This window comes from Manis pentadactyla, chromosome 10, assembly GCF_030020395.1.
Source record: "Manis pentadactyla isolate mManPen7 chromosome 10, mManPen7.hap1, whole genome shotgun sequence".
Lineage (NCBI taxonomy): Eukaryota > Metazoa > Chordata > Mammalia > Pholidota > Manidae > Manis > Manis pentadactyla.
In genome coordinates, this window is record NC_080028.1 from 29357163 (window position 1) to 29368397 (window position 11235).

At 47.9% G+C, this 11235-nt stretch overlaps 1 protein-coding gene across 2 annotated transcripts; it reads left to right on the plus strand.

The window, feature by feature from the left end:
• The first annotated feature begins 5489 nt into the window (after nucleotides 1-5489).
• Nucleotides 5490-10662, plus strand: DUSP6 (dual specificity phosphatase 6). Of its 2 annotated transcripts, XM_036890076.2 has the most exons (3): nucleotides 5513-7120; nucleotides 7702-8139; nucleotides 9164-10662. In XM_036890076.2, the coding sequence occupies exons 1-3, from the start codon at nucleotides 6721-6723 to the stop codon at nucleotides 9469-9471; spliced, it is 1146 nt and encodes a 381-aa protein (XP_036745971.1). In that variant the 5' UTR covers nucleotides 5513-6720; the 3' UTR covers nucleotides 9472-10662. The 2 variants fall into 2 exon arrangements, with proteins under 2 accessions (XP_036745972.1, XP_036745971.1); XM_036890077.2 differs by lacking the exon at nucleotides 7702-8139 and having other exon boundaries at nucleotides 5490-7120.
• The last annotated feature ends 573 nt before the right edge of the window (nucleotides 10663-11235 follow it).

The window sequence follows — 11235 nt, forward strand, 5'->3', positions numbered from 1 at the left end:
ATGTGGAAGCTACCATTTTATAACAGATCGGATTCATAACAGGCTGCATGGAGTCATCCTTTAGGGCCACACTTACTAGTAGAACGTACTAGAGAGGCTTTGAAGGGATGAGATGTGAGTTTGGATTCCAGTGTAATTACCTGACATTAGAGCCCAGCCTTCTCCACTATATAATTGTGGTGATGGTACGCCTGCTTTGCAAAGTTACGATAGATTTAACATGTACAAAGCTTTGGTGTAGAATAGATTGTAGCATTATGTTATTTTCATGATATATCCAAATATAACTTTTGTAATTAACCTACCAAATGGCCTAAAGCAGTATTGCTTAGACTGGAGATTGGAAGCCCCCTGGGGTTCCACTAATAATTCTCGGAGGATCTGTGAGTTCTTAAGCTCAATAAACCAAGTTAAAGTGTTCCTCCTATTGTGGGCACAGTCATTTCCACTGATCGCTTAGGCAAAAATAAGCTGGCAGGAATACCTACTTAGAAAAATAATTAGTTCTCTTACACAACAGCTATTTGTACTGCTCACTCCTACATAAATAAAGGAACACAAGATGAGGAGAAAAGTCACCAGACGAAACATGGCCCACACAGGGCAAATACTGTGCGTGTAGATGCAGCATGGCTGACGTCCAGAGTGTTGCACACATGGGGCTCCATGACATGGCCAGGGAATCTTCTGGGAAGATGGCCTCCCTGGAAGGCAATGCAAGCCTAGTTTCCCACTAAGTGTCATTGCTGAAGCACTGGAAATAGTGCAATGGGAAGCAAGGTACTGTTGCTCCTCCTCCAAAAAAAAAAATGGTGAGAGCTGGGCTGTATGGCAAAGATGCAACTTCCTGATAATTTCTTACCTATACATTTACATGTGCTTCTATATTTCCTGCTTTGTGAGGTAAAGGATAACAGGAAAGAATCAGTGAGTGATTTCCCACCGGAAGGAAAGGGACTAAAACATCTGAAGGAAGAAATCAACATTATTATCTTCAAATGAATTTCCTTGCTAGAGACTAACTTCAAAAGAATATTCTAAAGTCTTGAAGGGATCCTGAAAGTAAATTAATGTGCTTTCACATTAGGTGTTGTGAAATGGAAACACAAGATATCTGACAAAGATGATGATTTTTAAAAGCTTAGCTTGATTGGGGATAAAATCTGACTTTCACAATAGTTCCATGTTTTCCTTCAGGTCCTATCATTCTGGTAAGGTGCGAAGTGCTATCTCGTTTATAGGAAAGCTCTAGCCCCTCCCTAGACGTGACTGCTGCTGTCCAGCTACCTGTTGGTCTGCGTGTAGCCTAACCCGCCTTCTCCCATGCCTGCATTGTTTAGGAAAATCATTCACCTTTATTAAAACCCTGCAGCCCCTCAACTGGGGCAAGCTGCGTGGAGCTGCTATGCGAGGAGAAATTTGATGGAAACCAGGATCCACAGGCGTGGTATTTTAACTTGGAGCTCATATTTGAAACTGTCTTTGGTTTTCTCTGTGCTCAGTCTAACAATGCACAGAACCTGTGTTTTCTATAGTCAGTCTTTGGGCCTCTTGGGTTTACAGTTCCTGCTGTTTAAACATCACTTGCCATCTTTTTTAGGCACCTATCAGGAAAACTCAGAGTGAGTTCTGTGAACTCCATATGCCCTTTATTTTAAGGCAGACCATGTCAAATATATTTCTTAAATGTGGTTGAATTCTGTTCTGATATTTAGCTGTTCTGAAAGCCACTGGTTGTCACTTTCAGGGCTCCTTGGGACCTTTAAAAGTGAATCTTGAATATGCCACAAAACTACACTTTAAGTCAGACCTTCTAAAACACTCTGTCCCTATTAACTGAAATCTGTTTAACTATTTTCACATGATGTGTTAAGAAATGTCATTGTACTCATAGAGATTACTCCAAGAAAATTAAAGGTCATGCTAACCTTTTGGGCCTCATAAACTGGAAGTGTCCTCAAACTCGGAAAATATCTGCAAAGCTGGAATGCTTCTCTAATAGGTAAGCAAAAAATTACAACGAAAAGGACATATTTTTCATATTTTTAAGTAGCTTTCAGGGGAAACACCAGGAAGAATGTAAGCATGGGAGCTTGGTACACACACACACACATGCATGCGCACACGCGCGCGCACACACACACACACAATCAGGATCTGTGAAATTATTTCTGTGTACTTAGGAGAATAGGGATGACCTGCCATATTTTCCTGTCTTTAAACTAAGTCTCTAATCCATGAAGGGTCCCCTCTGGAAGTAGGCCTGTGCTTCTTCCAGCTGCTAGAATTCTTGAGACAGCTTTTCCTGGGAGCAGGCAATGTGGCCAGAATGGTAAGATTCAAGGCAGGATCACCAGCCACAGGGAGTCAGCTTTATGCAGGAATGAAACAGTGAGTTAAAAACATCAACTTTTCAATCCCCACTTTGAGAAGCCCCATACTTTTCGTATGTCATCTCGATTATCTCTAATCCTCAGTCCTCTAAGGTAGGTATAACTAGTCCCAATTTTACACTCTGCTGATTTCCCTTCCTTGCTTTATTTTTCTCCATAACACTTTGACTTTCTAATATACGGTATACTTATTTATTTTTATTATTGTCTGTCCTCATTAGAATGTAAACTCTGGGGGTGGGGGAAGGTATTCTTGTCCATATTATTCACTGCTGCTTTCCTGGAACCTAGAATGAATGAATGAAGGGAGGCCCAGAGAGTATAAGTATTTTTCCTTTGTCAGACTACTATTGTGTGACAGAGATAAACTTTGAACCTGGGGTCATAGGCTATGCTGACAGACTAGATAAGTAGTGCTAGTTGGGATGGTTAGAATCTAAGACACACTGTAAAGAAGAAAGATATGCAGCATTTACTGAATGGTTGACTGATGAAGAGGTGCGTGCAAAGAAAACCACCAAATGTAAAAGGAGAAGGGAAATAAGCCTAACTTTTGATCCTTGATATATATGTGCAACAGAATATGTGAAGCTAGAAAACCTGGTGGTCAAAATTCGAAATGCAGACTTTCATCTTACGAGTTTCGGCAGGAAACAATGCAGCGTGTGAGTATGGTCTCAACGCCCTGTAATGGGTGTATGTGGTCATCCTTAGTGGTCTATAAAAGGTCTGGGCCTCAAATCCGGGCTCCACCCTTTACTACTGGGCAAACTCCTTAATCTCTGTGAACAGTAGTTTCCATGGGTTATCTGGAGACTGATGGAAATTATGCATGTAAACACAGAAACCAAGACTGTGCTTACCATATAGTGAATGCCCAATACAGTTTACAGAATTAAATAAAATTCTATCAGTTTGGTGTGGTTGAAGAAGAGGGTTTAAAAGGGGACCCATTAGGGAGAAGTCAGAAGGGTAACTGGGTACATTCTGTTGGTGTTAAAGGATTTTGACCTTGTCTGTAACAGCACCTGCTTTGCTTTGCAGCTGAATTGGGATGGTTTAAACTGTTTGGGACAGTTCCGCTGAGGGCTGCTCTGTAGACTAGGTTTCTCCGCGGGCTGTTAGGCCTCAAAGGGTGTCTTTGAGATGTAAAGAACTCAGACCCTTGCGCAGGTTTGGAATTCAGAAGGCTATGAACTGCTAATGGCACACCAACCCCATCTTAGGGCTTTTCCTTTTACCCATTTAATCATCACAGTGATCCTACCAAGCACTAATTTTTATTATCTTGGTTACGCCAAAGTGTTTGAAACTGCCTCTTAGAACAGTTTGATGATTTGACCAAGGTCGTACGTTTACAGATAGGGGCACAATTTAAACCCGGGCAGCCCCACTCCAGAGGCCCTTTATGCTACACTTCTTCAGATTGGTCAGAATGCCATTTAATAAAATGTGCTGAGAAGCACTGACATTCCGTTGCCATAGGGTTCAGAAGCATGGGTCAAACTAAATGTTTCTCTCTTCTAGTTTGAGAAATGCTGGGATCATCCTCCCATATATATGCCCAGGCTCATGTAACGGCACTTTTAAACATCTCTGTAGAAACCAGTTTTCCTCCCTGCCTCTTCTGTTGGAAGTCCCGGCCTGGAGATTTTGCTCTTCTCGGCTGAGCTGTAGGACATGGTGACTCTCTTCTCCACTCCAGGTCCCAGTGACGGAGAAGTCTTGGGGTGGGAACGTCTGTAACAAGTGAGGGAGGATCGAAGGAGTCAACTCCAGCGCAGGCGCCTTCCTGCTGGAATTGGATGATATCCACTAAAACGGGAATTTTGTTCCAAGGGATGCCCAAAAAAGGCTCGGGGAGAGGAGCGCGGCAGCCCCCACCTTCCTCCACCACGCTCCTCTAGGGGCAGCCTGCCTGCAGCAGCGCTCCAAAATTGGCAACGGGGCCTCGCAGCCGCCTTTTTTTAGCCTACATTCCCCAAACCAGGGAAGAGGCGGGTGACTAAAAATGCAAATTGTAGCGGGTGTGAGCGGGGAGGCCCGTGGGCGCGGGGCGCCAGGCTAGGGAAGACCTCCGCGACCTCAGGTGCCCTCTACTCTATCCGCCGGGGGCGCTCACAAAACCCGCTCCCCTCCTGGCCGCTGCTCCCGCTTCCGCCTCCCAGGCGGCGGCGGGACAAGGCGCGGCCTCTTTTCTGCCGGGAGTTAGGGAGGGGAGCCGGGTTAGGGCCCGCGCCTTCCGGCCGCAGGGCGCCCCCCAGCCCTAGCGCCGCTCCGGCCGCACACAGGTGGTTTTCCGCTCAGGAGGGGCAGGCCGCGGCCCTTTTATATAACAATAGACTCCGCCAGGAATGCGCCCCTGGCCGCCGCGGCCCCCACCGGCCACGCCCCCATCCGGTCCCGGCCGGCCCTCCCAGCTCCGCGGCGCCTCGGCGGGGCGCAGGTCGCTAGCCTGGCCAGCACCCCTGCAGTTACCTGCTGGCTCTGCAGAGCCGCACAGACGCTCCCCGGGACTCCCAGCTCTCCTTGGAGACGAGAGGTCCCGGCAGGCATTCCTCCTGCCGCTCACCCGCCCAGGCCGCTAAGGAGTCTAGAGACCCGTACTTTGCCCGCACCCGTCTGCAGGGTAGCCCAATGCCCCGCGCCTCCTGAACGAGGAGACGGGGGCGCCGGGGTGCTGGCAAGGAGCGCAACGCGCAGGCGCGGTCGGTGTTCGGCCAGGCGGGGAGGGGGCTGCGGCTCCGGTGGGGAAGGGGTGGCCCGGCGCGGGCGAGCGAAAGGCTCCCCACCGACGTGCCTCCGGGTCTACAGTAATCAGTCCCCGAGTCCGCCAGAGCGTCCGCAGCCTGACGGCCTTGCAGGACGACTGCTCCACGCCTCGCCCATGCTTGGGACAGCCAGCAAGGCACTGTGCGCCCTGGTGCACCTCGCCCAGGCGGTCCCGCCAACCGGCTCCTCGGTCGGAAGTCGACCTCGCTACCCAGAAATCATTATCGAGAGCAACCCCCCAGAGTGCGGTGGCTGAGGCGGGGCCGGGGCCTTGGAGCCCCGGAACAATGGCTCAGAACGCGCCACGCCGCTAAAGAGAAATAAAAGAATCAGACTGTCCAATACATTTATTTCTGCAGTCTCCACTGTTTAAAAAAATCCTAATTAAACGCAGTTTTAAAAGGAGCTTTCTCCCTATTACCCGGACAAACATGCATTTGTTTGTTTGCTTGCTTTAAACTGTTTTTAACAAAATCCCGGTTTGTTTCGAAAGATGTTGGATTAGCATTTAACACCTCATCGGTCACTAAAGCCCAGGCATTTCACCAGCCCCAACACAGCCTCGGCTCAAAGAACATCAGAGCCAACATAGCTGGGCTTTTAAAACTGTCAAAACAAATGCCACCCACCGCCTAAAGGAGGGCGGGGGCGAAGGGGGTGGTAAAAGCGAACTGCAGTCCAAATGAGTTTAAGAGAACAAAAAGAGAAAAAAGCACAAGTTTTCCTAAAACTAAGCTTGCGAGCACAGGCGTCGCTAACAAGGGCGTTTGTGCCTGCTAATTGCACCATTTGTGCGCAAAAGTTCGGACGCGGAGAGTGACCTCTCAACAGACGGAAACATGAGACAACTGAAGTGCCCTGGTTTATGTGCCCTGCTCCTCCTCCGCCGCCGCCTCCTCTTCTTTCTCCTTCCTCCCGCCGAGCCCGCAGTTGCAGCTTGTTTGCACTGGGGCTTATCCGGAGCGGAAATTCCTTTCCGTTTTTGTGAATGACAAACTCATTAACAATTCATCAACACAACCTGTTCCAGCCGGCCCGTCCCCACGGCAACAGCCCCTTCCGCAGCGCGCTCATTGGCTGGCCCGGAGAATGTATCCATTGAGACGCTAGCTGTTTGTATCCATTGAGGAGCTGCCTCGCGCAGGGGGTGTGCGAAGGCTGAGTCCAAGGGAGAGTGAGCAAATCGAGGCTTGAATAATCCGAGGAGAAAGACGACCGGGTGGATTTGAGGTGCAGCCTTGGAGGGAGGGTTTAGGGGCCGCTGGACTTTTTCTCCTTCCCCTCTCAGTAGCACGGAGTCCGAATTAATTGGATTTCATTCACTGGGGAGGAACAAAACTGTCTGGGCAGTTTCTCATTCAAAGAGATTCATTGACACCAAGAGCCAGCGCCTGCAGAAGGAACCGCCGGCTTCACTTGTCTTGCCTTCCCCAACCACTAATCCGGCTTGGGAAGGGCGAAGGGGAATTAAACGCGGTTTCGCGCGGTGCGCTAGGCCTATGCCTGCCCCGAGGGGCGTCTGGTAGGCACCCCGCCCTCCCGCAGCCTGACCCTCATGATAGATACGCTCAGACCTGTGCCCGTCGCGTCGGAAATGGCGATCAGCAAGACGGTGGCGTGGCTCAACGAGCAGCTGGAGCTGGGCAACGAGCGGCTGCTGCTGATGGACTGCCGGCCGCAGGAGCTGTACGAGTCGTCGCACATCGAGTCAGCCATCAACGTGGCCATCCCGGGCATCATGCTGCGGCGCCTGCAGAAGGGCAACCTGCCCGTGCGCGCGCTCTTCACGCGCAGCGAGGACCGGGACCGCTTTACCCGGCGCTGCGGCACCGACACAGTGGTGCTCTACGACGAAAGTAGCAGCGACTGGAACGAGAACACCGGCGGCGAGTCCGTGCTTGGGCTGCTACTCAAGAAGCTCAAGGACGAGGGATGCCGGGCGTTCTACCTGGAAGGTACGTGCCGGGTAGGCCCGGGCGCGGGGCCGGGCAGGGGTCGCGGGCGGTAATCAGGTTACGCTGACTGGAAGGACCTTGGCTGCTCTTGGCTGGCGCTGCCGCGCCTCGCTGCCTTGCTAAGGGCGGTCCGCAGGCTCCCAGCTGCGAATCTTGCGCGTTCGGCAGCCGGCCTGTGCAGAATTCACCCGCTTCCGGCCGCAGGCCCGGGGTGTTTATTTCCAATGAGTTTTCCTTCCTACCTGCAATACCTTCCATCTACCTGCTTTCTATCGTCCAATTTTAAATTAAGATTTGCGGGGTGGGAGAGGTTATTTGGGGTACAGATTGGTACCTCCCAGGCCCTCAAAACGGCAAAGTTGCCATTTTGTGCTTTTCCGGATTTAAGATTGAGGGTTCTCCGCGGAGGCGGACCCGTTCTTTCCAGTCCCAAGGTGCACATGTGTCTTTCTGTTAAATCCGGCTGTGTGCGAGTGGGGTTCGTAGGGTGCTGAGGTGTTCCCTGAACACCGCTTGGCTCTCACAAGCTGTGAAAACTACTACGGGATCTCGGGTTACGATTGCTTTTTTCGTCCTGGCAGGTGGTTTCAGTAAGTTCCAAGCAGAGTTCGCCCTGCACTGCGAGACCAATCTAGACGGCTCGTGCGGCAGCAGCTCGCCACCGTTGCCAGTGCTGGGGCTCGGGGGCCTGCGCATCAGCTCCGACTCCTCCTCGGACATTGAGTCTGATCTTGACCGAGACCCCAATAGTGCAACGGACTCGGATGGCAGCCCGCTGTCCAACAGCCAGCCTTCTTTCCCCGTGGAGATCTTGCCCTTCCTCTACCTGGGCTGTGCCAAGGACTCCACCAACCTGGACGTGTTGGAGGAGTTCGGCATCAAGTACATCTTGAACGTCACCCCCAATTTGCCGAATCTCTTTGAGAACGCAGGAGAGTTTAAATACAAGCAGATTCCCATTTCGGATCACTGGAGCCAAAACCTGTCCCAGTTTTTCCCTGAGGCCATTTCTTTCATAGGTGAGACTAATTAACAATCCTCGCTCAGACTTTTAAATGCAAAAACTCCTAGCCAGCCCTAGAGTTTGGAGCTCTCAATCTTTCTGGCTGCTTGATGTCGGAATGCAGGTCTCTAATGATCCTAGGGCGTTCTCAATTCTAGTTTAATTGTTAAGAAAAGAAAAAGTGTTTTTTGATAAGGCTGCAAACCACAGGTGTGTGTTTAAAATGCTGCCCGTTTCTTGATTCTTGAGTTCAGTCCTTTGAAAGGGAGCCATACATAATCAGACGAGAATTTTCCCACCATCTTTGGACTCGGGGGAGGGCTAGATAGAACTCACTGTAGACAGGCATTTTAGCATTGCTTTATAATTTTTAAAGACCTGGGAGTTATTTTAGGACGTCGTTAGTTGTTGGAAAACCCTGAGTGGTAGACGTTATACTAACAGTTGAATGTTACTGGGATACCTGTTAACGATGAGACAGTGAGGGTAACCTGAGCTCAGCAGGAAGGACTGGGCTGGAAGCCTGGAGAAGCGAATCTCCAGGCATTGTAATGCATTTCCTATTACAAAGGAACTCATTTTCAGGCCCTGTCGACATCCTGTTCCTCCTAATGGGCTGTCCCCTGTGACTTCCCTCTCTTTTAAAATGCCTGAATACCTCTATTGTTAGCTGCACAACAGTTGGAGAATAATTTAATAGACCCTTGCAGTCTGCTTGTCTGTGTAAGAGGCATTCACAACCATATTGCAGGGTTTCTGGTATTCACATGCTGAGGCCAAGAATGTACACATTAAGGAGTTTTTTGTTGGCAGAAACTTAATACAAAAGCTCCCTTTTCAGAAAACATCTGAAATATGTAATTGTGCCCAGTGTACATGTTTCATCGCAATGATACATTTTCTGCTGCCTGCAGGGCTCAGCTGCCACACGTGATTACTTTCTATCCATTTTTTGAAAAAATACGGTTTTTAGACTGATCATTCATAAAGGGTAGTTTTCAGTCTACTGAAATCTCACCTTTCTCTTTGTGTGTTTACAGATGAAGCCCGGGGCAAAAACTGTGGCGTCCTGGTACACTGTTTGGCTGGCATCAGCCGCTCAGTCACTGTGACTGTGGCTTATCTCATGCAGAAGCTCAATCTGTCAATGAACGATGCTTATGACATTGTCAAGATGAAGAAATCCAACATCTCCCCAAACTTCAACTTCATGGGCCAGCTGCTGGACTTCGAGAGGACACTGGGACTCAGCAGCCCCTGTGACAACCGGGTCCCAGCGCAGCAGCTCTATTTCACCACCCCCTCCAACCAGAATGTATACCAAGTGGACTCCCTGCAATCCACATGAAAGGCCCCATGGTCCTCACTGGGATGCATCCGTTCTTTTAGCAGTTTCTCTTGACAACTTCAGCTGGGCTGCTTTATTTGTATGAGGCCCACCCCAGGTGTCAAAATGACCCCAGTTGTCTGTGTTAGACAAGGTTCACCTGTGGAATTGGTCATTACAATGGGAGAGAGTTGCTCCCTTCCTGATGGAAGACTAGGACATGTTGTATAGATACAGGCAGTAATTAGGTTTGCTCTGTACCCCTGTATGCAGCTTATCCACCCAGGGACTGGAATTTGAGGGCTTCCAGGTGTGCAGGGTAGGACCAAGTGGTAGGGAAGGAGCGTGTGATCATTACGGCCTGGTATGACTGTTCCCTTTTGCATCTGGAACTGCCTATATATTGTCTTCAGTGAAGACTGATTCAATTTTGCATATAGAGGAGCCAAAGAGAGGTTTCAGCTCTGTATTTGCAGTATCACTTTGCAAATAAATAAATAGAATCTGCTATTCCATTTGATTATTGTAAATATTTGATCTTAAGTCACTCGACAGTGTTTGAATTGTGTTTGTTTTCTTTGATGGGTTTAAAAGAAATCATCCAAAGGGAGAAAGAGCAGTATGCCACTTCTTAAAATAGAAAATAGGAACTTTTGCTCTCTTCTAATCCAAAGGACATATTTGCAGCATGCTCGACTACCAATTCTGAATGACATTTTCATGGACACTATTATCGCTGAGACCTTATTATGGTGCAGTTTTCAGTCTCTTTTATATATCTTGTGATTTTTTTTTTTTCCCCTCTTTATGTAGTTTGACTATGCCTTACCTTTGTAAATATTTTGGCTTGTGTTGCCTCAAAGGGGATTTCTTGGAAAGATACCAAAATCATGGGCTCACATCTTTTTTTTTTTTTAACTAAAGCTGTGCTAAACAGTGTATTACCTCTGTACAAATTTCTTCAGGGAGTGTCACCTCAAATGCAATACTTTGGGTTGGTTTCTTTCCTTTTTAAAAAACAAAACCGTATAAAACTGGAAGCGTGTGTGTGAGCATGGGTACCCATTTGATTGATAGGTGAAGTGCATATGATTGTGAAGATGGGGGAGTTAAGTTGCTCTATTATGTTAATGGTGTAAAGTTTTGAGCTAAAATTTATTATAAGAATGTAAAACCTTAAATTATTAATAAATAACTATTTTGGCTATTGAATGTGTGTTTTTTTAATTTCTCCTTAATTGTACCTTCATGTGAAGTGACACATTTTAGGAATTTTTCCACTGGGGAGTGATACTGGCTTGTAATGTATGTACAGGAATGAATAGCAGGCTTGTATATGTACATACAGGAATCAATCTCATCTTTGAAGTTATTCCAAGAATGTTTTTCAGGTGCAGTTTTATGAAATAAACCTTTTGTTTCAAATATATCATAAAATGGACTGCCTGTATCATGCCTTTGGACAATACTTTCTATGAATAGAGTTCTGGCTTATCTAAGAAAATATGCTCTTGAAAAATCAAGCCACAGAGCACACCTTGCTGAAGTGTCAGATCTGGATACTCATGAATAGTCATAAAGAGGGGCTACCAGAATAACAAGATGACAGCCACAGTGTTAATCTCTCACCTTCCCCGTCAGCATCTTCTCATTAATATACTTACACGTGCCAGGGAGAAAGTGGGGATAATTCTCTAGTCTGCTACTGTGGCAATTCTACCTGCAAATTATCCTTGTGTTGGAATAAATGATTCAGAAGTGGTGCCTCCCCTTTTTCATACACAT